Source organism: Ammodytes marinus, assembly GCF_949987685.1.
Source record: "Ammodytes marinus genome assembly, chromosome: 20".
NCBI classification, from domain to species: Eukaryota; Metazoa; Chordata; class Actinopteri; order Uranoscopiformes; family Ammodytidae; genus Ammodytes; species Ammodytes marinus.
The window spans coordinates 16260659-16284524 of record NC_137224.1 but is presented as its reverse complement, the minus strand read 5'-3'; the positions used below and the strand labels follow the sequence as shown (position 1 = coordinate 16284524).

General features: G+C 43.0%; 1 protein-coding gene across 3 annotated transcripts in view; it reads left to right on the top strand.

Annotated features, from left to right (window-relative positions):
- Positions 1-307: 307 nt before the first annotated feature.
- Positions 308-23866, top strand: part of LOC307267382 (uncharacterized protein) — a 49812-nt gene continuing 26253 nt past the window's right edge. Inside the window, exons 1-25 of one of the 3 annotated variants that reach the window (XM_080049697.1) lie at positions 308-426; positions 1579-1677; positions 5088-5893; positions 6215-6443; positions 7067-7210; positions 7381-7748; positions 8680-8805; positions 8908-9105; positions 9878-10027; positions 10830-11090; positions 13242-13422; positions 13919-14085; positions 14828-14971; positions 15317-15495; positions 15643-15815; positions 15963-16187; positions 16332-16441; positions 17779-17997; positions 20310-20436; positions 20800-21007; positions 21495-21642; positions 22266-22443; positions 22554-22731; positions 23244-23370; positions 23490-23609. In XM_080049697.1, the coding sequence (XP_079905823.1) occupies positions 5099-5893; positions 6215-6443; positions 7067-7210; positions 7381-7748; positions 8680-8805; positions 8908-9105; positions 9878-10027; positions 10830-11090; positions 13242-13422; positions 13919-14085; positions 14828-14971; positions 15317-15495; positions 15643-15815; positions 15963-16187; positions 16332-16441; positions 17779-17997; positions 20310-20436; positions 20800-21007; positions 21495-21642; positions 22266-22443; positions 22554-22731; positions 23244-23370; positions 23490-23609 (4755 nt within the window). In that variant the 5' untranslated portion in view covers positions 308-426; positions 1579-1677; positions 5088-5098. Of the gene's footprint in view, positions 427-1578; positions 1678-3779; positions 3851-5087; positions 5894-6214; positions 6444-7066; positions 7211-7380; positions 7749-8679; positions 8806-8907; positions 9106-9877; positions 10028-10829; positions 11091-13241; positions 13423-13918; positions 14086-14827; positions 14972-15316; positions 15496-15642; positions 15816-15962; positions 16188-16331; positions 16442-17778; positions 17998-20309; positions 20437-20799; positions 21008-21494; positions 21643-22265; positions 22444-22553; positions 22732-23243; positions 23371-23489; positions 23610-23866 lie in introns of those variants that run through there. The other 2 variants (XM_080049698.1, XM_080049696.1) reach the window with 2 other exon arrangements.

The window sequence follows — 23866 nt, the reverse complement described above, 5'->3', positions numbered from 1 at the left end:
AATCAGTTGATTTGTTGGGATACAGAGGTAAATAAATCCACCCCTTATGTGGTGGCCCAGCCTTATTTAGAAGACATCTTTTTCTCTATTAAGAAAGCCTATTGGTGATAAATATTCACGAACAAGAATAAATAGGCTAGTGGACAAGAAAAAAAAATCTCAAGAAACATATACAAACAGAGAGCTGGTATGAACAATACTGTGTGGGGTGAAGTGAAGGCTATTTAAGAGCATTTGTATGCCCATGCCCATGAGCCATTAAAAAACTAGAGTTCTAATTTACTATGATTTGTCGTGTTCGCAAACGCGGCATAACATGAGCTAGGTACCAGGCTAGCAGCGGCTAACAATATAAACATCTATTGAGTTACCTTTGTACCAAATGGTATTTACTTGCAATAATGTTAAGGTGACGGAATACTTAAGGTATGCAAACGGCCATTTTGACGCTCGTTGTTGCTCGACTGCTATGATACATTTAAAGTTATATCATAATGTTTGTGCTATTATTTGCTAGCGCTAGCCAGCACATCAGGTCCGCTAGCTAAAGCAAACGGCCCCATTGGTTATACACAGGTTATGCATAACCATGGTTAATTCCTGTAGCACACAGACTGAGGATGTTGAATGAACGCAAAGAAACACACACGACTGCTGCAGCCAAAGGGTTGGCACAATAACAGGTACATGGAGAGGCAGTCACCCATTGAAGTAGTTTCTGCTATTAAGTTTGATAGTATTACTAGAACGTAGGTTCACACAGTTGTTGAAAGTTATTTTGTAGGGACCTTTTGTCTCTGGCTGCACGCGCTTTCCAGCTAGATGCATTAACAATACGTCTGACAGGAGTCGCTTGCTACTTTCTAGTTATCTAACCGTATTAGGTTTGCTTTAAGATTTCCTTGAATGAAAAAATATTTTGCAACATCTTTATTATCATTTACTCCCAAATAGCACTCTGTTATAACCTTTCACTCTCTCATTTACAGTATCTTTTTTTGGGGCAAATTTCAGTAAGTGTGGAATTACTAGTATGCTCTCTTAGCTATTGCTGGAAGGGTTATATAAATTGACATTTCTATTTGACCACCTTTCTTTGAGAGTAAGCACAGTCTTGCATTGCTGTATGTGGATGCATCACCACTTATTGCACTGCTGCACAGTAGGTTGGGAACCGCCATGTGTGTGTGTGTGTGTGTGTGTGTGTGTGTGTGTGTGTGTGTGTGTGTGTGTGTGTGTGTCTGTCTGTCTGTCTGTCTGTCTGTCTGTCTGTCTGTCTGTCTGTCTGTGTGTTTCTGTCTGTCTTTCTGTCTGTCTGTCATCAACGCTGGGTCAGTGGGTTACTGTGCCGGTCAAGTAGATGAGGTTCAACAGGTTACAGTTCCCTGGGTGTGACATAATGTTTTGGCTGTTAAGATTACTTTTGATTTTGCATCTGCATCTGTTATATACAGTCTATTTTACACACACACACACACACACACACACACACACACACACACACACACACACACACACACACACACACACACACACTATTGTATGTCATGAATTTATTTTCCTTCTTGTTAATTGCAGGGCTTTCCCCATGTTGTTAGCTACTGCACTGACTGAAGGGAGGAGAGAAGTTGAGACACGCTGAGCACCTTAGTCATCTCCTGACCCAACCCAAGCAAGGTACGTTGTTGCCCATGGCTTGTTTTTACCAGTTCTCCGGCTGATCATTCATTTCTTTGCACATACTGTATCTGTTTTCATGGAACTTCCTGACTCATTGCAAACCTTGCTTTGTGTTGTTCTGGAAGCAGACAAGTTTAATAATAATAATAATAATAATAATAATAAATTTTATTTCGAGGCGCCTTTCAAAAGCTCTCAAGGTCGCCTTAAATTCAAAGAATTCAATTGTGTGTGACAAGTAGCACTACCGAGAAAGCACTGCTGGGCTAGTGATGCTTCTCATCTCTGCTTGAGGTTAGCGTTAGCAGCTCGAGGCTACATTACCTACTACTGCTAGCATAACACAACCAACTCTGCGATTGAACTTGTCAGTGCCAGGTTTTGACAAGAAAGAAGATTGTGTTGATGCTTCCGATGCATCAACTTTGTTCCTCCGGACGTATTATAATGCAACAGATATATAAGCAAGAGGCAAGTTCAAGGAACGATTTTACGATGAAAAAAATAAGTAAATGTATGTCCCAAATGTGTGCCTACTGCATGCACTTTTTATGGTCAGCTGTAGTGTGTAGAATGGTACAAAGAAAGAGTATGCGATTTGGAAAGCAGGGAATGTCATAGGAGTGCAATGCTTAATAGGTGGAGTGCTCCTTTATTGTCAGTCTTCTAGTGATAGCAACATCTTTTATGGCTGTTGTGTTGTCATTTCTTGGCATATGTTTGTTTGCACAGCGGCACCATCATGGGTGGTGCTCTGTCCGTGCCCTGTTCCAAGTTGTATAATCATGTTATAGCCATCAAAGTGTTTTCTTGTTGTTGTTTTGTCACACTGAATAAATATATAGCACTGGTTTTGCCATCCACTCTGTTTTACAGTCACTGGTAGACAGGAGGAAATGGAACGGAATGTGGGAAGCCGGTAATAGTTGCACAGTGAATACCTCAGCCGACCATTCCTGTTAGGTCGGAAGATTCGGTAGATGTGCTAACGTGACTATGTTAAAGGTGCAGTCAGTGTGTAGATTATTATTATTATTGGCATTTTTCATACAGTACTTGGTAGAAATGAAATATAATATTCTTAAGTTTATTTTATTAACTGTAATTGCTTGAAGATACAAGTTGTCATTACTAAAATGACCTTAGAGTGAGCCTTTTGGGACATCTTACATGGAGGCTGCCATGGAGTACTGCCATGATTCTACACAGAACAACAAAGTAAACGGCCGTATGTGTTTTATGTACAGTATAGTGGGTGTCCTGGGGAAATGCACCTGTTGGAAGGCGAAGTACTATAGAACAAATATCTATATACTGTACATCTTCACCTCATCAATTGAGACTGTGGTAAGACTTGATGCAACGGTGGAGGATGCCATCTTTAGTAACTAGCTTATTTTACTTGAAGGCCATTGTAGCTTGTGTAATTATTCAAAAGGGGTTAGTGAGGGAGCTTTGCAATCAATTCTCCAGGAATCTGCTGTAGGGCCAAAGTGGGGTTATTTTCTTACCCTGGGTTTCGTTTCCTTAGGTACAGTTTTTCCACCAGTGACACTCACTGGGCTATAAACAGCTTTTACATGGTCACATGGTTTATTACACAGCATTTTGGGTTAATCAGCCCTCAGGCAAGCCAGGAATGTGAAACTCAAGGCCACAGTGTTTATATCCCCTCCCTTCCTCAATGACATCACCCCCCTACTGACATAGCTGTTTTTCTCTCTTTTATCAGTACCATACCATCACTATTGCATTGTTAAGTTTGTGTCTTAGTAGACATCCTAAAGAAAAACATACAAACAGACTCATAAATGAGACACTGCCTCAGACAAATAGGTTTACTGTAAGCCATGAGAGGGAGTACACACACACACACACACACACACACACACACACACACACACACACACACACACACACACACACACATAAACACCTGCTGTTTCTATGCTCTTGCCTAGTGAGGCCTCACCATTTCTAAGAATATGAAAGTGGGGGGCGTTCAGCCATTGGCTAGGATGAGTTAGTTTCACTTTCCTTTCTCTGGGATTGTGCTCAAAAGGAAACAGAGGAGGAGGAGCTAATAGACAAAGGTTTCTGGTTCATAAGCAGTAGTGTCATTTCTGAGGGAGATGAACAGCACATCTTGTCAATTGAACTGAACTAACAGGTAAGATGGATCCAAACTTCGCTCTGTGCTTATTCTTAATGCAACTTTTTGCTGTCTAGTTCATCTTGGAAAACTAATCTAGGCTACGTAGTTGTATTGCCGTTGTCATGTTTTGGTACACAAATGACTCATGGTAATGTTATGTTCATGCCCTGGTATAACGAAAATAATACTAAAACAAAAATAATAATAATGATTGAAGAAATCCAAAAAGTAATTCCATTTTTGACCAGTTGGGGGTAGTATCATAGATGGGTTGATAAGTGTAAACCTTTTGAACTTTTTCGTGTTGCCTTGTATTGCCTTGTATGTAAGGTCATTAAAAGATACGTTCACATTGGGTGTGCCTGTGTTGGGAGCAACTACAGTCGATGGCTTTTGTTTGTCTTCTCATTATAAAGTATTGGCTACTTGGTTTTACATTGTGAAAGTTGAGTATGATAAAGGGGAAGGATTTGCTGGTTTTTAGCCTTTCGTTGCAGGTGTTTAGTCTTTGTAAAAAAAATTACAGGAATATTAACCAGGGCTGGGAAATCGTTTACAATAGTGTCATATTACTGTCAAAACTGTGAATATCGCAAAGCTGTCAAGTATCGAAATTTGCTTATTAAATCAAATGTTTGTACGGTCAGTTTTCGAGGACATCCCAGGGCTTTGTGGTAACATTAACGAGGAGGCAGTTCTATTCAAGAGTCCCAATGACTCTTGACAGTTTGATAGTGCCTCAGCGTGCGCATTAGCAGGATCCTCAAACCCAAAAGCTTGTTGGAATTCAGCCATTCTTCAATTATTTTTTAATAAAACCTGCTATGACATGTCAGTGTCTGCTCTGAAAATGGCCTACTGAACTTTGATACAGTTGGGGATCACAATATATATTTGCCTCTTTTCCCTCTGTGTGTATAGGTTTTTGTTTGTTTTAAAGCACATTCTGGAGAATGCTTGTTGTCAAAATCACTTTTTGTCAAAATAAGTGAATACCTCCTCATGATCTGCTACATTTGCGGTGCAGTGTTCACGCCTGAATTTTTTTTAGTGTTTAGTGGCTCTGTAAACGGACATGTTGGTAGGCCCCTTTGTTTACATTCCAGTTCACAGAGCCTAGGCTGTGTATAAACAATGGATTTTTTTTAGCAGTTTGCATACAGTACGCTGGATCATGAGGAGATATTCAATTATTTTGACAACTACTTTGCAATGTTTACCGTTAACAGTGTTCTCTGTTCCCCTGATGTAGCATTACTAAAGATGGAGAAGATTCTGGAGAATATATTGGCCATGGTTAAGCAGCATCCAGATGGGATCCCCCTGAAGAAGCTGTCTATATTCTACGGCCAGACATACGGCCAGAACCTGACCTTATCCACCTTGGGCTTCAATTCCACGGCGGGCCTGGTGTCCTCTCTTGATAGGGATCTGGTTGTAGAGGGGGAGCTGGTCTTACACAGGGACCATTGCCGTGAAAGGCGGACCGTTCCTAGAGTTGGAGTTGGCGCTGAAGCTAAGGCGACAGCAAAACTCCCAGAAGGCAAGGCGAGGATTAAGAAAGTTCTGGACAATGTCGTGGCCTTGATGGAAGAACATCCAGATGGTATTCTTCTGAAGAAGGTGGCTATAGCCTACAGTCAGAAATACCGCCACAACCTGGCTCCAGCCTCTTTGGGCTTCAATTCTCTTAACTGCCTGGTAGCATCTTTGAAAAGAGATCTGGTTGTGAGCGGGGAAAAAGTGTTCCATAGGATCCACCAGCCTCCAAGTCAGTCTGTAGCTGGCAAGTCAGCAGAAGTTACAAAGGACAGCAGCAGGCCTGCAACTCCACAGAGAGCCGAGCCACTGAATACCGCTCCCTTTTTCACTATGCCAAAGGTGGATGTCAGCTCTGCCTATAGGCCTTCCCCTCAAGCAGCAATTAGCTTTTTAGGTCCTCCTTTGATTTCCACTGCTACTTCATTCAACACTCTCTGTCCTGTGGACCCACTCTCTACTGCGCCCAAGCCAGCTGAGAAAGTGAGTCATCCGGAGCTGTACCAGAGGGTCTTAGTGGTCAGTAATGTCTTCAAGTATATATATATATAAACCGCTGAGCATTTTTCACGTCAATTGTCTAACTAAATTTGTTTCTTATGTTAAGGTGTATTTGACAATGACACAACAATTCTAATTAGACTTATTCTATTGTAAGTAGTAGAGACCCAGGGTAGATATTTTATCCAAAGATGATGCCTACGATTTCCAGGCTATCATCGCCCCTGACCTACTTATAATGAGCTTCGACCTTTACAGCACACATGACATTTGCCACCCTTTAACCTTTGTACCATGTAAAGCAGCAGATCAGTTAAAAGGTTTATTGATGTGTTCCAGGTGATGAAGAAGTACCAGCTGATTGCTCCATCAATGGACCAGCTCCAGAGCTGCTACTCCCAGGTGTATGGAGAACAGCTCCCTCGCACACAGTACATGTCTCTGTATGACAGCTGGGAGGCAGCCGGCCCTAAGAAGCTGCTGCCCGCTCAATCTGAAGCCACAAAGCTGCCCATTGGACCTGAACCTACAGCAGTGCCCAGGCCTGTTCTACTGGAGACGCCTGCAGGTAGCTAACCATTACAACGTTTAGCTTCCTGAACGTGTAGCCAAATACTGGGGGCTGCGCGATATCAGGAAAAACATGCGATGCTATTGTTGCTATTTGTGATAAAAAAAAATAATAATACTTAAACTGTTAATGTATTTCTGCTTTGAGTTCACATGAAATCCAATGAAATACATTATTTCCATTCCAACAACATGGTTTTATGGCCGATTCTTTGTTGATCATTTAAAACTATAGTACGTAACTTTTTCATATAAATGAATGTCACAAAGTTGATAGAGCGTATCAGCTCCACAAAACTCTCTCCAGTATTTCTCGGTATGTCAGTGTCTATAAACTGGTGTTCCCACCCCCTTACACTGGCGCAGAAGCTCAGAAAAATCCCAAGAAGCGCACTAGAAATGTTTCCGTTGTTGATTCTACTGCTTTAAAAAAGACCTGGACGTACAGTGGAAGAAATTAAATTCCATGCGATGTGTTGACAGTGTTGTTATAATTACCCAAAATTCCTCATTGGGGCAACAGAAGTTATGCACAATGGCTTTAAGCAAAACACTTTCATGCCCCCCTTTACAACATTTGCTATTTTTAAGATTATTTTTTGGTATTTTTGCTTTTATTAGACAGATTTGGAGAGACAGAGATGAAATGGGGAAGAGAGAGAACTGACATGCAGAGATCGAGCCGAGCCGGACTCGAACCGGGGTCCTCTGCCAGGGACGCTCCAACCAGTACACCACAAAAGCCCCCCTTAACAACATGTTCTGGTAGGCTACATCTGATTGACCGAATGTGTTGACATGCTTAGTGTGAATGCACGGAACATGGAATTGGCTAGCATTTATTGTAGTTCAAGCAGTGGATATATTGTATATCGATGTATTGTGCAGGCCTACCACACTTTAACCATACTCATCAAGCGAATATGTGTTGCCAGGTCCTTCCACCACAGCAGCACAGACTCTTGTTAGAGAGCAGCAAGAGCCGGCCACTGTGTCCACCTTCCTCTCCGGCTCTGACTTTCCAGCGCTGGGGGCCGACGTGAGCTCCAGCAAGAAGAAGAAGAAGAGCAGAGCTAATGATGTATCCCCGAGAGAGCCCAATGTCCCGGTGTTCACAGAAGCCTACCACGCCCAGCTGAGAGAGGTCCATGGAGCCAACGTGAGGGCACTAGAAGCTATGGAGGAGGAGGAGGGGGCAGGGCGGGGGCGGAGAAGAGTCCTGGATGAGGGGACAGTCAACAACCTGATGAAAGAAGTCATACGACAGATCTCTGCAGAGGGAGAGCTGGTCACCAAAGAGAAGGTAAAACTGAGAAATAACCACCTTCGACTTCCAAAATGTGATCCTCAAGTACATAGTGTGAGTTTGTGCCAAATTTGACGAAAGCCCTTAGAAGCGTTCATGAGATATTGCGTTTGTGAGGCATGAGGTCACGGTGACTTTGACCTTTGACTTGGCGGCTCCAAAATCAGTTTCTCCTTGAGTCAGAATGGACATTTGTGCAGGTTTGAAGTGAATCCCTCAAAGCGTTCATGAGATATTGTGTTCACAAGAATAGGGGACAACCCTAAAAACGTAATGCCTCTGGCCTTCGGCTATCGCCGGCGCAGAGGTATACAAAGTCAGTCCATCTCCACCTCCATAAAAACTTTATATATCTTCTTTATTTAATACATACAGTATTGAGTGAGTTGTGGTTTAACATGATATTATTCAAACAATTTCTTGGCTGGGTGCAGTGGATTGGATATATATTTACATGTAAGTCTTGGTAAGACCATGAATAAGCAAATTTTCCGGTTATTGTATTGAACTTCAGTAGCCTGGCTCCGCCCTCCTACCTACTTCCGCTCAAATTTCATTTTCCCTACAGTAGTCAGTCTGGGTCTGCGGTATATTCTTAGGTTTTCTCCGGCCAGATTTCTGCCGGTCCAATCAGCCAGCGCACAGAGAGAGTGGCTCGGAAGCCGATGCATAACATAACGTCAAGCCCCAAACGTTATGCGATTGGTTGGCAGATCCAGAGTGGCACTGGGTAGATCCAATAGTTTTAAACTTCAACAGACACCCGCCTCCAAGTGAGTGAACGTTTGCCAATAGAGCAGTTCCAGACCTTCTGTACAAATGAAATTAAGTAGATGGTCTGGTAGGACCAGGCTAGAACTTCAGCCCCCTAATGGCGGAATATTACATACAGTATATTGTGAGTTTAAAGTCATGTCTCTCTTTTCAGGCGACATCCCGGGTGTGCCTCCTGATGCAGATTCCCTCTTTGGCAGCAGCAGGGATAAACCCCAGGAATATTCCAGCGCTCAAAGACCTTCAGTACATCACGAGAGAGATCAACATGTTCATAGAGGTGGGCACCCATGCATTTGCTTTTAACTTGATTTGTTCTCGATGTTTGTTGACTGCTACTTAAGCCTTTTGTCCCCCCCACCCCCCTCTCTCTTTCCCTCAGTCTACTGAAGCAGTGACGTCTGTCTGCACCCTGTACGAGCTGGGCCAATCACTGGCCGGCCTCAAGGACAAGAAGCACTATGAAGAGTTGAACCTGGGGCCCCTCTGCAAACTGCCCCTCGTCCACCGCATGTTCAAGATCGACAGCAACACTAAGGATGATGAAATCCACCAGATCGAGACAATAGACATCTTACAGGTATGTGTCACGTGGCAAATAACTGGTTCTAAACATTCGCCAACAAGCAAATTGTAGATTATATGTTGGTTCATTATTGTTGATGGGGCTTTGCATTTAAGTTTAATACTATTAATGTTTAGCTGCAATGTACTGTGCAAAGCCTACACAACGGTACACAAAACATCAACTAACTGTTCAAAAACACTACATTCTTCTCCTTTTATAAGAAGTCCCGATGCCAGGGCAATAGGGGTGTTCCTATATGATGTCAATAAAGTAAGGAATGTCATGTAAAATAATGCAAATGACCTTAAGGCAGTACTAAACAAAAAAAACGTGTGGCTTAGGCTGTTGTTGCATGTAGCTTGAAATAACAGGAATCCCACAGCTGGGATTGCATGTTTGAGTCACATGAACTTTTGTTACCCGAACTGAAAATGCCACAGAGCGCTCAAGGCTGTGCCGAATGCAGATCATTATCAACACACCTGAAATAACATCTTACAGTATTAACAGTATTTTCACATGAACCAAATCAGTTAGGCCAACTAACCCTGACAATAGCAAAACAAAGCCTTCCAATGTTGCGCTTTCCCTCTTATCCGTAAAAAACTATTGAAAATTGAATTAAAGGAAAAAAAACAACAGGGTAGCATTTTCTAACAGTTTAAGATGATACTTGTATAAGCTGATGACAAGACCGTTTTCTCTATTCACCTAAAGCCTCTGTCTTACTTTTCCACTTTGCATTATTTTGCCTGAATGTGTCTACTCTGTTTCCACTGTTTAGCAACTTCGCAATTTTAGGAGATCGCCAAGCAATCATGACAAGCACAGAGTGGACCTGGCTGAGTTTATGAAGTATCTGTCTGACCACTACAACTGTGACTCTCCCTACGAGCTGGGTGTGAGGATACACAGCCTTGGGCTGCCAATAGGGGTAAGAGTCATGACCTACTGTAACTGTTCTGACTTTGTTATTGATCGTAAGTACATGTATGAAGTTGTGTTTGCAACTAAGCTCAGGTCATGACATTTGTTTATTTTTTGTAATTTTAGGATTGGGGACATTCGAATCCATCACAAATGTTCAAATAGCTGTTATGGCGTGTTACTGCATCATGCTAAGCACAGAGAGTGGTTTGAACATATTCTTAGGGAAGGGCCACGAGTAACTGTTCTAGTAGAATGTGTGATCATAGGTTAACACACCATGGTAGTATTGGCACACTTCAGTTAAATATAATGAACATGTTGAATGTACCAGGAAATATTAATCACACTATCTGTGAAATAAAGGTGGAGACAACGATTCTGGAGAACGCTTGCTCAAAATCAGTGTTAATACACAGCCTAGGCTCTGTAAACTGGTATGTTAACAAAGTGTATGTAAAACAAAAGGGAACCCACAATATCTAGCAACATGCCTGTTTACAGAGCCAAGGCTGTGTATTAACACTGGATTTTTATATAGTGCAAACACAGTACGGACTCTTAGCAAATCGTTAGGAGATATTTACTGATTTGGAGAATAAAAAGGGAATTTGACAACAAGCATTCGCCAGGATCACTGACTCCACCTTTTAAGTGCTTTTGATTTCCATTGCAGTGGGCCGATGAAAGAGTAGTAGCAGTATCTTAGTATCCGGTGAACTTTAAAGTGGGCGCAGGGGAGTTGATAAAAACAAGTCTACTCGTGTATAACTCTCTGCTTGTTTTTTTTTAACGCTCCTCCTCCGCAGACCTTAGCCAAGGTGAACCGCTGTCAGCATGCCATCATGGAGCGGTCCACCGAGGTGATCCAGAGAGAGCTGGAGGAGGAGGTCAACGATAAGCTGAGGAAGATCAAGAGGAACGTGTTGGAGCCGCTGCAAGGAGCCGGCTCCCTCTCCAACACAGGCAGCGCCGACCTCAGGAAAAACTACGCCACCATGCCCGCCTCCGAGGTGGTGCTGGCCGTCTTCTCAAACGCAGAGGGCTTGTTCAATCCTAAAATGGCTAAGGTGGGTGACGCACGCTGGCAAATGTATTTTATCAAAGAATCCGAGGCTTTCTCTGTAGGCTACTTCTTATATCAGTTTAGGCTGTGTATTAACACTGGATTTCATTTTTTTCACATGCACAAAGTACATACAGGTAGCAGATTGTGAGGGGACATGAGCTGATTTTAACAAAAAGTGATTTTGACGACAAGCATTCTCCTGAATCGCTGACTCCACCTTTACATGCTGCTTTTTTCATCCTTTGCTGGATGTTAATTTCACCCACCATCGAGGGGGATAACACGAAGTTACAGAGCTGTTCTCCAGCTCCAAGCTCATTCATACTTCCTTGATCTTTAATTGAGGCTTAAGAAACATAGTTAGTTTAAGATGATGAATTCTTGCTAGATATTGGATTTTTGGCTATACTCAGCCACTTACCCCTCTGTGCTTTGGGTTTATCTTTATCCTGGAGAAGTGATCCTACTCTTCTAGGAATAATATTATATTAATTATAAGACATCAAGGTTAACCCACCATCTGTTTTCTAACATCCTGAGATAAAAAGTTGGAAGCACACACTTGTCTTTGCATCATTGTATGCTGTAGCATTAAGAACTCCCCTAATTAAAACTAAACCACGAAACCAGCCTCAGACCAAAAGAACACACTATATTTAAGATAAAAATGCAGAGGATACCTGTTTTGCAGAAATAAGAAAGACCACCATAGCTACAGGGATCAGTTGAGTTCCCAACTACTGGCTAAATAAACTTTTAATGGACCAGTATAGCATTGTTTCCACCAGGCAGTGCGGGTCGGTTCGGCTCGGTTTGGCAGGCCAAATCTAGGGATACTGTGCCAAACCGAACTGTGCTTGTAGTAGAGGTCTTTTATGCCTTGTTTCCACCGAGTGGAGCGGAGCGGAGTGGTTCGGTCCGGGTAGTTTGGCTTTTCATTTGCCAAAAGTTGGGTAGGGTACGGTTTAAGCGCACCTAACCGCTCTGAGCCGCTCCTATCTCAGTACTCCTCCGTTGGGGTACTAGCCGCCTGAAAGGGTGCCGAAAAGGCGGAGCTACACACTGCCGTCATTTGATTGGTCGAAAGAATCATTTCCGCCATGTGTAGTCACCTCGGCAAGAGTGAAGAGAGTCTTGTGTTTTGGCGAAAATGTGAGCACAGCACTGTTTATTGTGTGGGGTTTTTTTCCTCGTCAATAAATGAATCAGTTGGTTACACTGTGTCCCACTGCTAGTCACGTAGCTGCCGCAGCCAGCACTGTTCGCTCACTGTCTCTATGAGTTGCACCGAGCCGTCTCTGTGTGTTTACGCCATAGATAGTAGTAAATACACGCTCACAACAACACAGGGGGAATAAATAAAGAAGCGGCTGGTTTGACCCTTTATTATACTATCTATGGTTTGACCAAGCAAAAACGAGAGACCGCTGGCTTGACTGTGGTTGGTCGAAAATAATAATTTCCGCTGTGTAGTCACCTCGGCAAGAGTGAAGAGAGTCTTGTGTTTTGGCGAAAATGTGAGCACGGCACTGTTTATTGTGTGGTGTTTTTCCCATGGACCTATAAGGTTTTTCCTCGTCATTAAATGAATCAGTTGGCTACACTGTGTCCCACTGCTAGTCACGTAGCTGCCGCAGCCAGCGCTGTTCGCTCACTGTCTCTATCAGTTGCACCGAGCCGTCTCTGTGCTCACAACAACATGGGGGGAATAAATAAAGAAGCGGCTGGTTTGACCAAGCAAAAACGAGAGACCGCTGGCTTGACCACAGTTGTTCCACAGCCCGATAGTTTGACCCACATTCTGGCGGCGGCTATCGCAGTCAAGCCTAAACCCCGCCCCACCAGTAAGGGTAGGATCGGCGGTGGAAACAACACCGAGATTCTTAAAAGTGAGCTGTCCCGCTTTGAGCCGCTCCGACCCGACCCGCTCTACTCGGTGGAAACGAGGCATTAGTCAGCGTTTCTTTTGGACACAGACTTGGCCTGTGATGCCTGTGATGCAAGTTGTTGAAGGCACACACACACACACACACACACACACACACACACACACACACACACACACACACACACACACACACACACACACACACACACACACACTGTATTCACACATTAACATGTCAAACCTTTGTTTAATTTTACAATCCAGCATGTCCAGGACTTCATGCTGCAGGTGTCTAATAACCGGCTGGCGAAGGCCCTGTTTCAGCTGGCCATCTGTGGAGGCTCCCTGGCTGTCCCACAGGACCTGGTGCCCAAAGACAAGGCTTCCAAAACCAACGAACAAACTAGACAAGATGACAATTCCACCACGTCCATCCCCAGTGAAGGTAAAGATTTGTTTTTATTGGAGACAGTGGCTGTGTTCGAAACGGCCTAACGTCCTCCCTGCTACGTACTCAAAATACAGTATACTACATATTGTCTACTTAGCAATCGATTGTGTATGCGAGGTTCGTCGGACCGTTTACGCTGAAGTTTACAGAAGCAATAAAGAATTAAAAAAAAAACTTCTGTGTCGTTTGAAAAGACGCAATGCATTGTGGGGCGGTTGAGTAGGAAAAGTAACCTATCAATCCATACACAAAAACCTTCCCGGAAGTAAGTACTCATCTGGGAATTTCTCGCCTGAAAAAAACTCGCATACACAGCCACAACATACTCAAATTTATGTCAAAATTAGTATGAGTAGGACGTTAATAGGGCTTTTCGAACACAGCCAGTGTTTTCGAGCACATATAACACTGTTTAAGCTAGTCTGACAGTGCCTGCTAAAGATGTATTTGGTCCATGTCCTGACTGACATGTCTGCTCTTTGTCTCCCAGCCAAAGTGAAGCAGTACCTTAAAGACAGCCTGTGCTCTCAGAACTCATCCTTCACCTTGGCCCATATGGCCTCTCTGGAGAGGAAGCTGACCAAACACTTCCATGTCAAAGATTTCCTCTCCTTAGAACAAGGCAACTTTCTGGAGTTCCTGATCAAAAACCTTCAGGTACAAGTCTCTCAAATCTTTCATTTCACTGGTAATGTTCAGAGTCTGTATGAAAGTGAAATATGGTTCTGTGGCGTTTTACAGCCCTTAAGGCGAGACACTGCAGGTGAAAACAAGCACTGGTCAATTTTGAGATTTTTGTCTATTGTGCTTCCATAATGTGTCTTCTTTCTTACTAGTATAAATGAAAGGTTCAAATTGTAAATTTTTAAACCTAAACCTAGTCTGTGTGCTTCTTTATATATTTATCCTATACCATCGTCTTTAATGACCATTATTTTCAAATAAGTTTTTTTCAATACTCTGAACCATAATTCTCAACTTCTAAAGCACTTGCTTATCAACTAAACCTACCATTATCATTCTCTGCAATAGTCTGGAGGTTATTATAGAAGATTTTGTTTTTGTCACTTGTCTGATATTATGATACATTTTTGTCTCAGAAACATGCGGAAAAGACATTTTTGAGACTTGTACATATTATATTTTGATTTATAAAGTGACAATCAATCAATATCAAGCATGTTTTAGGGATAATAAGGGTAATACAAAAACATTATTGTTTTCATTTATGTTATCAACTGGCAACGTTCCACGATGATATACAGTATATAAGTGAGAAATTCAACCTTATTCACCTGCTGTGTCTCGCCTTAAGAAGATTTCCCTTCACATTAATAGGCATAAGATAGAAATGTCTATTGTTTGTTTTCCACCCCTTTTTGTCGGTGTTTGTGTGCAGCTGCTGCAGGAAATCCTGGGGTCTACTCTGATCCTGGGCGGTGGCAGCATGGAGCTTGCAGGCAGTGGTTTCAGACCCACCAGACAGGACGTGTTTGAGTTCATCAACCAGTGTGGAGACATAACCTCCACTGATCCAGATGAGGTCAGTCATTTATCGGCCGCGCAAAGCTGATGCAAGAGATAGAAACCATATTAAATCCTAAAGCAAAGCCCTTCTTTTCTCAGTGTTAAAGCCTCTGGAAGCCTGGTCTAAAATAGAAAAAGTCAATATATGATATCAAAGTTGGAGGTTTCAATAAGCTTTTACAAAAATCTGATAGAAAATAAATGTTCATACATCTTATAAAGCTTGGTTTATAAATACGCCCAACTCTTTATAGATGCTTACTATCATGCCACTAACTCCCCAACTTGCATTGTTAGAAGGATTTTGTTGATTTGGGTTTACAGGAGCTTTTACATCCACTCTCCTGTTGTCATTCCCCAGCTCTCCCACATTGAGTCTGCACTCAGGTCCCACTACCGGGTGCGGGACAGTCGTGAGCTGGGCTACGGCACTCTGCACATGCTGGCCGGCCTGGTCCAACGCCAGAGAGGCCTGGCTGGAGGAGGACTGAGCCCCGTCTATTACGAGTCAGCTCTGTTTGCCAAATCCGGCAAATCGTGGTAAGCAGTGTATTATCAGACAGTGCTGTCAATAGGGTACTTACTTACTTTTACTTATGCCTCTTCTTCCCCCGTGGGGAAATGAGGCCGAAAGAATAGTGTATATTTTCGATAAAATAACCAACAAATACTCCTTTCCCTGTACAGTGGTGAAGGTGGGTGTGAGACAGTGGGGCGACTGGGTGAGATGTCCAAGGCCCAGGCTCTGGCCAGCCTGCTCTCCTGCCCCCTGCTGGAGGACTTGAGTGAGTGGAGCCAATGGGAGCTCATCTTCAAACCCCTGCATGGATCCCTCAAAGAGTTCATCGAAAGAAATGCGGGTAGGCGTCAAAATGGAGTGAGAAGTTGTAAATGAAAATGTGAATGTCTTTCTTATTAAAACATGTTGTTCAGAGCTGGTTGGATATTATTGCAAAACAATAATGTAAAAACTAGACTAAACTTTTCTTTGCTTACTTCCATCCCAGCTAACACAGGCCTGGCAGCGTTGGAGGTGACTCCAGGTCTGCTGCTCAGGATCACCACACACACAGGAGACAAGCATTTCTCCAGCGCTGTGTTGACCCTGGACCCAGTGGGCACAGCAGGCCACCTCGTGTCCATGGTGGTCGCTGATGGGATCATCAATGCTCCAACAGCCCTCCTGGCCAATCACATGCAGAGCTCTCTAGCAGCTGCTGTGGCTAAAGAAGGTTAGAGTTGCATCAGGGCGGGGAGATTTAAGTTCAATTGGAATTCCTTAAAGCATTTTTTTGTTTTGTAGCAATAATGCATTGTGTTTTCAAATGCAGCATAAGTGTGTCATCCACTGCTCACATATTCTTTGTGTCCCTTAGACTTGTCCCAGGCTGAGGAGGATGTGTCATGTTACAGCAGAGTGGCCAGATTCCTTTTGGCGTGTTTGACACGAATCCCCATCCGAATGTGTCAGGCTCTTCTGCAGCAGGTCAGTCAGTCAGTCAGTCAGTCAGTCAGTCAGTCAGTCAGTCAGTCAGTCAGTCAGTCAGTCAGTCAGTCACACTTTCATTATCAGTGGAGATGACAGGATCAAGTCTTTCACTTAACCCTGCATTCACACCAAAAACAACATGACAGGCAGCCGGCGGCCATTTATTTTCAATGTACACCACCAAAGGCCGTCAGGAGCGTTGGCATGGCAAGTAGCGCATTTGCAGCAAGCTGAGCGCCCACAGCGTCAATGTTGAAGTTGAGCGGAGCTGAACTTAAAGCAAATGAGGAGCGACATTGCAGAAGCAGCACCCAATTATAGAAGGAAAGGAAGAACTCAAAATAATGATCTAATAAATCCACACACCCATGCTTTTTTTTCTTACTTAGTGATATGCAGTGAAAATGTAAATTATTGAGACTGACCCTCCCCAGGCGTGTTTGACGCTTTTGGTGTGAACACAGGGTTACTTTTACTGTACAAGTCCAAGTGGATGTATCCCTTAATCACCCTCATCTGCTTGACGTGTAGAGTAATCGGTGCATTTATTATTCAGTGCATTTAGGCTCAACACAATACCAGTAGGCGTGTAGCATCACATGAGCCAACGCTCATGCCATTCAAAACACAAACATTGTTCAAACTTCTCCAGCAAACAGATGGACCACAACATTTCACAACCAAACTCAAAAACCGCAACAACATTTCATTGTCTCCTTGACACAAAGAGTGGGCAGCCATTGCCTGTGAATTTAATCTGCTCACCTAAACTGCAGAGGAGGCGGTTGTTATCAGTAGTTACAGTTGTCATGCCAACCAGAAAAATGTCCAGGAAGCCAGGGTTGTTGGTGATTTTATACATAGTAGAGTGTATGTTCAAACTCTCTTCTTAACATTAAAAAACAGGACTAAAGGTGGAGCAATTCTGGAGAAGGCTTGTTGTCAAAATCAATGAATATTTCCTCACAATCCGTACTGTGTGTGAGCTTAAAAGAAATCCAGTGTAAACAAACAGCTTTGGCTCTGTAAACTAGTATGTAGACAACCTGGGCCCACCATGCCTAGCTACACACCTGTTTACATAGCCTACGCTGTGTATTAACACTGGATTTTTCTTTTCAGTGCGCACACAGTACGGACAGGTAGCGGATCGTGAGGAAATGTTCACTGATTTAGACACAAAGTGATTTTGAATACAAGCATTCTCGAGAATCGCTGAGTCATTTTATTTTTATTTTTTGCAACAGTGTCTAACATAAGTGCCTCTCTGTTTGTAACTGTCATTTAATACATGGTGTGTGTTTTTTCCTTAATTGCGTGTGACTTGCGTGCAGGTGTTTTTGGAGCCCTTCTCTCGCGTCCTGGGCCAGGCCAAGTCCAAACAGGTCCTGATCACGGTGGCGCGGTCCGAGCCCAGACACATGAACTGTCTGCACCGGCTGGGCGTCCTGCTGGGCATCACAGACTGGGTCAAAGACTACACCAAGAAGCTCAGCCCAACACAGAACCAAAATGGTGGCATGCACACAGCACCAGTGGCTGAGCACACCAAGGTCAGAAAATACAATACGGAACTAATGGTCACTTTCACTGCTTTAAAATGACACATCGCTGTTATACACCTCAAGCTTTTGGAGAAAGATGCTTGTAAAAGAAAAGAAAAAAGAGAGAATATTTATTTTACCATGCATACATCCTAAAAAGACAAATCCTGTTTTTATTTTTACATTTGTCAGTGATTTAATAGCTAAATCAGTAGCAGTAAAATGCATTAATAATGTTTTTTTGTTGTCCCTAAAATAATGGGGCGACTGTGGCTCAGGTGGTAGAGCGGGTCGGCCGATGATCAAAGGGTTGGAGGTTCGATCCCCGCCCTGCCACCTGTGTCACAGTTGTTGTGTCCTTGGGCAAGACACTTCACCCACCTTGCCTCGTGTGAATGTGTGTGAATGGTAAGGTCACGTGGGAAAGGAAAACAGGTCTCCTTTGCAAAAGAGTCTTCGGTCTCAATGGAATATACCTGTATAAATAAAGGTTAAAATAAAAAAATAAAAATTAAGCTTTGATAGCAGGATATAGCATACAGTACATACAGTATCTCACAAAAGTGAGTACACCCCTCACATTTCTTCACATTTTTCTTTATATCTTTCCATGGGACAACACTGAATAAATGACACTTTGATACAATGTAAAGTAGTCAGTGTACAGCTTGTATAACAGTGTAAATGTACTGTCCCCTTAAAATAACTCGACACACAGCCATTAATGTCTAAACTGCTGGCAACAAAAGTGAGTACACCCCTTAGAAAAAATTTACAAATTGGGCCCAAAGTGTAAATATTTTGTGTGGCCACTGGCCACCATTATTTTCCAGCACTGCCTTAACCCTCTTGGGCATGTAGTTCACTAGAGCTTCACAGGTTGCAACTGGAACCCTCTTCCACCCATTTATGACAGCATCACAGAGCTGGTGGATATTAAAGACCTTGCGCTCCTCCACCTTCTGTTTGAGGATGCCCCAAAGATGCTCAATAGGGTTTAGGTCTGAAGACATGCTTGGCCAGGCCATAACCTTTACCCTCAGCTTTTTTAGCAAGCCACTGGTCGTCTTGGAGGTGTGTTTGGGGTCGTTATCATGTTGCAATACCACCCTGCGGCCCAGTTTACGAAGGTTGAGTGCACGTGGTCAGCGTCATACACAGAGGTTGGCTTTGGAAAATAGACGTATGAGTGCTGCCAGCATTGCTGAAGGGCTTGAAGGGGTGGGGGGTCAACATGTCAGTGCTCAGACCATACGCCACACTCTGCATCATACTGGTCTGCATGGCTGTCATCCCAGAAGGAAGCCTATTCTAAAGATGATGCACAAGAAACCCCACAAAAAGTTTGCTGAAGACAAACAGACTACGGACATGGATTACTGCAACCATGTTCTGTGGTCTGATGAGACCAAAATACATTTATTTGGTTCAGATGATGTTAAGAGTGTGGAGCGGCAACCAGGTGAGGAGTACAAAGACAAGTGTGTCTTGCCTAGAGTCAAGCATGGTGGTTGGAGTGTCATGGTCTGGGGCTGCATGAGTGCTGCCAGCACTGGGGATCTACAGTTCATTGAATTCTAACATGTACTGTGACATACTGAAGCAGAGCATGATCCCCTCCCTTCATAAACTGGGCCGCAGGGCAGTACTGCAACATGATAACGACCCCAAACACCCCTCCGAACGACCACTGGCTTGCTAAAGAAGCTGAGGGTAAAGGTTATGGACTGGCCAAGCATATCTCCAGTCTTAAACCCTATTGAGCATCTTTGGGGCATCCTCAAACGGGAGATGGAGGAGCGCAAGGACTCTAATATCCACCAGCTCCTTGATGTCGTCATGAATGGGTAGAAGAGGGTTCCAGTTGCAACCTGTGAAGCTCTAGTGAACTACATGCCCAAGAGGGTTAAGGCAGTGCTAGAAAATAATGATGGCAAAACAAAATATTGACACTTTGGGCCCAATTTGGACATTTTTTCTTAGGGGTGTACTCACTTTTGTTGCCAACAGTTTAGACATTAATGGCTGTGTGTCGAGTTATTTTGAGGGGACAGTAAATTTACACTGTTATACAAGCTGTACACTGACTACTTGACATTGTATCAAAGTGTCATTTATTCAGTGTTGTCGCATGGAAAGATATAATGAAATATTTGAAGAAATGTTAGGGGTGTACTCACTTTTGTGAGATACTGTATATTCAGGTTGCATTGTTATACAGCTTAAATTCAATGTCATGTTCCTCGTGTGTCTCGTCTCATACCTGGGTCCTGGCAAACTTATTTTCTTTCCTTTTCTTTTTCTTTTCTTCTGCACTTCAGTCTAACCTGATAGATTCTGAGAGCAGCAGCCTGTCCGCTCTGAACACCAGCGAAGACGAGTACGTTGAGGACAACACCATGGACCAAAGCTTTGCCTCTTCTCATCTCAACCAGAGCTTACAACAAGGTGATTGAAAGTAGTGATGTTAATTATCTATCTATCTATCTATCTATCTATCTATCTATCTATCTATCTATCTATCTATCTATCTATCTATCTATCTATCTATCTATCTATCTATCTATCTATCTATCTATCTATCTATCTATCTATCTATCTATCTATCTATCTATCTATCTATCTATCTATCTATCTATCTATCTATCCAACAATCCATCCATCCATCAAGATGAATGATTAGTTATATGTGTTAACAAGAAATTGAACCAGTTTACTGAACAAAGTGGCAGGTGAGGTGTATACATCAATCCATCGGGCTGTACCAGTTTCCCCTTTATCATCCTGTAATAGCTGAAGTGTTTCTTCCAGTCAATGGAGACCTAGATGTGGATGTGGAGGTGGAGGAGGAAGAGGAGGATGAGGAGGAGCTGTATGAGTTGACCTCGCTGCCTAACGGAGAGACCTCAGTCCTCAGCGGTGACTCTGAGAGGGACCAGGAGCAGTCCCACATGTCTGATGCTAATGAGAAGGAAGAGACCACAGTAGATCTGCAAAGAGCCCTAATTGAAGAAATCAGGTGTGTTCTCGTGTCAACCTTTACAACCTTGTTTAGCCGAATATTGCTCCTAATACAGGATACCTGCAGTGTCTAAAAAGCAATCAAAAAATTATGAAATTTTATATTCTCAAAAAAAGCCCTTACATGTATGGAATTTCACTGCTGACAATTGAACATGCTTCACAAAGGTCTTATATGTTTTGATTTCCTTACCTGGAGATGGGTTGTTATGTGACAAATAAGCACTTTTGGATTTTGTTATTAAGAGTATATACACATACAGTTTATAAATGTGAGTTTATAGTCAGAATTGCCACTATATCCTTCCTAATTTTGTCAATATGTCCTGACATTGGCATTTCCTTTTAAGTGGCAAGAAAAAAGGTATTAAAAAGTCTTCAATTTAACTTGTGAGATCCCCTGGGGGGGTACCCTGCTCGTATTGCTCCAACTAAATATAGCTGATGTATACTTTCTGCTTCTGTCTGTGCTGTTCTCCCGACAGGAAGAATGAGTTTGGTATTGGTGTGGAGCTGACGGCTGAATGTGAGAAGCTGATGCAGGTCCACCAGGAGAGACTGGGCCGCAGCCTGGACCGCCTCTCCACCGAACTCTACAGCAAAGACACACACTTTGTCCTGGAACTCATACAGGTGCCTCCTATCATATCAACAATACAGTACATACAAACAATAATATACACTTTTTGTCAAAATTAGTGAATATCTCCTTGCAAACCGCTACCTGTCTCTACTTTGTGTGAGCTGAAAAGAAATCCACTGTTAATGCCAAAACACAGCCTACGCTCTGTAAACTGGTATGTATCAAAGGGGTGGCCATCGTAGCAAGCAACATACCAGTTTACAGAGCGGAGGGTTTGTATAAACACTGGATTTTGTTTTCAGTGCACACACAGTAAAGAAAAGTAGCGGATCGTGAGGAGACATTCACTGATTTTGACTAAATTGCTGACTGCACCTTTGAAATTGGAATCATGGTGTAACAATGCTAGAACAGGGTTATGCTGATTCCCTGAGAAATTATAACATTGGACATCTACCTCACCGCTTATCTTTTTTGTTCATCTATTGTAAGTCTAGGTAATGTAAAAAATTGTCTAGCGAGCATGTTTTCAAGCGTAATCAATATACTGTAAATCTCAAGAGTTTGATTTACTGTGGAGATGGCTCTTTGGAGTTTCATCTCATAGTTTATTTGAAAGTATTACTAACTATGCCTTATTCTGACCTCTTTGTTTTCTTCTTTTCTTTTTAAGAATGCCGATGACAACAGTTACCCATCGGAGGCTGGTGTGGTCCCTGCTCTGGCCTTCGTGGTGGAGAGAGACTGCATCACCGTTCTCAACAACGAGGCCGGCTTCCAGGAGAGGAACATCAGGGCCATCTGCGACGTGGGCCGCAGCACCAAGGGAAAACACAAATACGGATACATAGGTCAGTATACGTACAGAATGCTTTAATGGTTTGGAAAGTCGCCAAGCTTTCGTCAAAATGTCCCCTTGACTCTGAACATGATAGTGATTTTTCTCTCCGCTCATCACCAGGACAAAAGGGCATCGGCTTCAAGTCGGTGTTTAAAGTCACAGACTGTCCGGAGATCCACTCCAACGGCTTCCACCTGCGCTTCGACAAGACCTGCGGCCCCATGGGATACATCCTCCCCCACTGGGCCCAGCAGGAGAGGCCTCTGGACGCACAGCTCAAGGACACCCATCTGAACAGGTTGGTTAAGAGACAGTAGGTCTGTCTAACTGCTGATGTTTGGACTAGTCAGAAAAGCCCAGATGTTATTAGTAATATCAACCCTGTACCGTTTTTTATTTACACCTGTGCTTTTCATACTATGACAGGTCAAATTGTCTTCTTCTCCTATTTACAACACAACATCAGATTTTAAACTTTTAAATGTTTATAAAATCCTTCCGATGGTCAAAAACAGACCTGTAACAGCAAACGAGACCATCGGAGAGAAGCAACGCTATTTCTATATTGTAATTATTATTAATGCCTTTGGCTGGGAACAAAAGGATTAACGACAATCAGACCGGAAAAGCTTGTGTTTTATGAACGGTGCTAAATCAAATTTAATATGCTACTACCAATATGTAGACTACTTACTTTGTTAATAGTTGACATGTCTGCTCTCCCCCTGGAGTTGGCCTTAATAATTAGAGAAATTATGATGTGAACCACCATTTTTTTTAACCACCTTACTGCATGTGTTCTTTTACCAGCTGGACCACTAAGATCTGCCTCCCTCTGCGCTCCGAGAGCAATCAGACCAGGAACCTCTTCCATGACGTGCACCCCTCCCTGCTGCTCTTTCTGCACCGCCTGCGCTCCATCACCATCTACAATCAGGTAGAACTCTCACTTTTCACTCACTTTCACTCACGTAGCAAACACACAAATCATTCTTTAAGAGCTATAAACATGAGCTGTTTTTCAAATATGTCCGCCCATCTGCTTCCCCCCTGCAGAGTGAGAAGCGTCTTGTGAAGATGACTCGTAAAGACCTGAGTCACAACGTGTTAGAAGTGGAGCACACGGAGGGAACCGAGCGCTGGCTAGTAGTCAAAACTACCGTGCATCCCAAGAAGGTAATGCACACACACACACACACACACACACACACACACACACACACACACAAACACACAAACACACTCACTCTAAAATTCAAATCTCAGTCCTGTTACTTCAATTTCCGGCTCAAGTATAATATCTATAGCTCAGAACAAGTTGATATCTGCTTCTATGTTCCACATTTCCTTGAGAAAAAAACATATTCACTGTAACTTTTATTCCTGCTCCGTAAGTGTCTCCTTTTCAGCATTTTGACAGAATGTGTTAAATC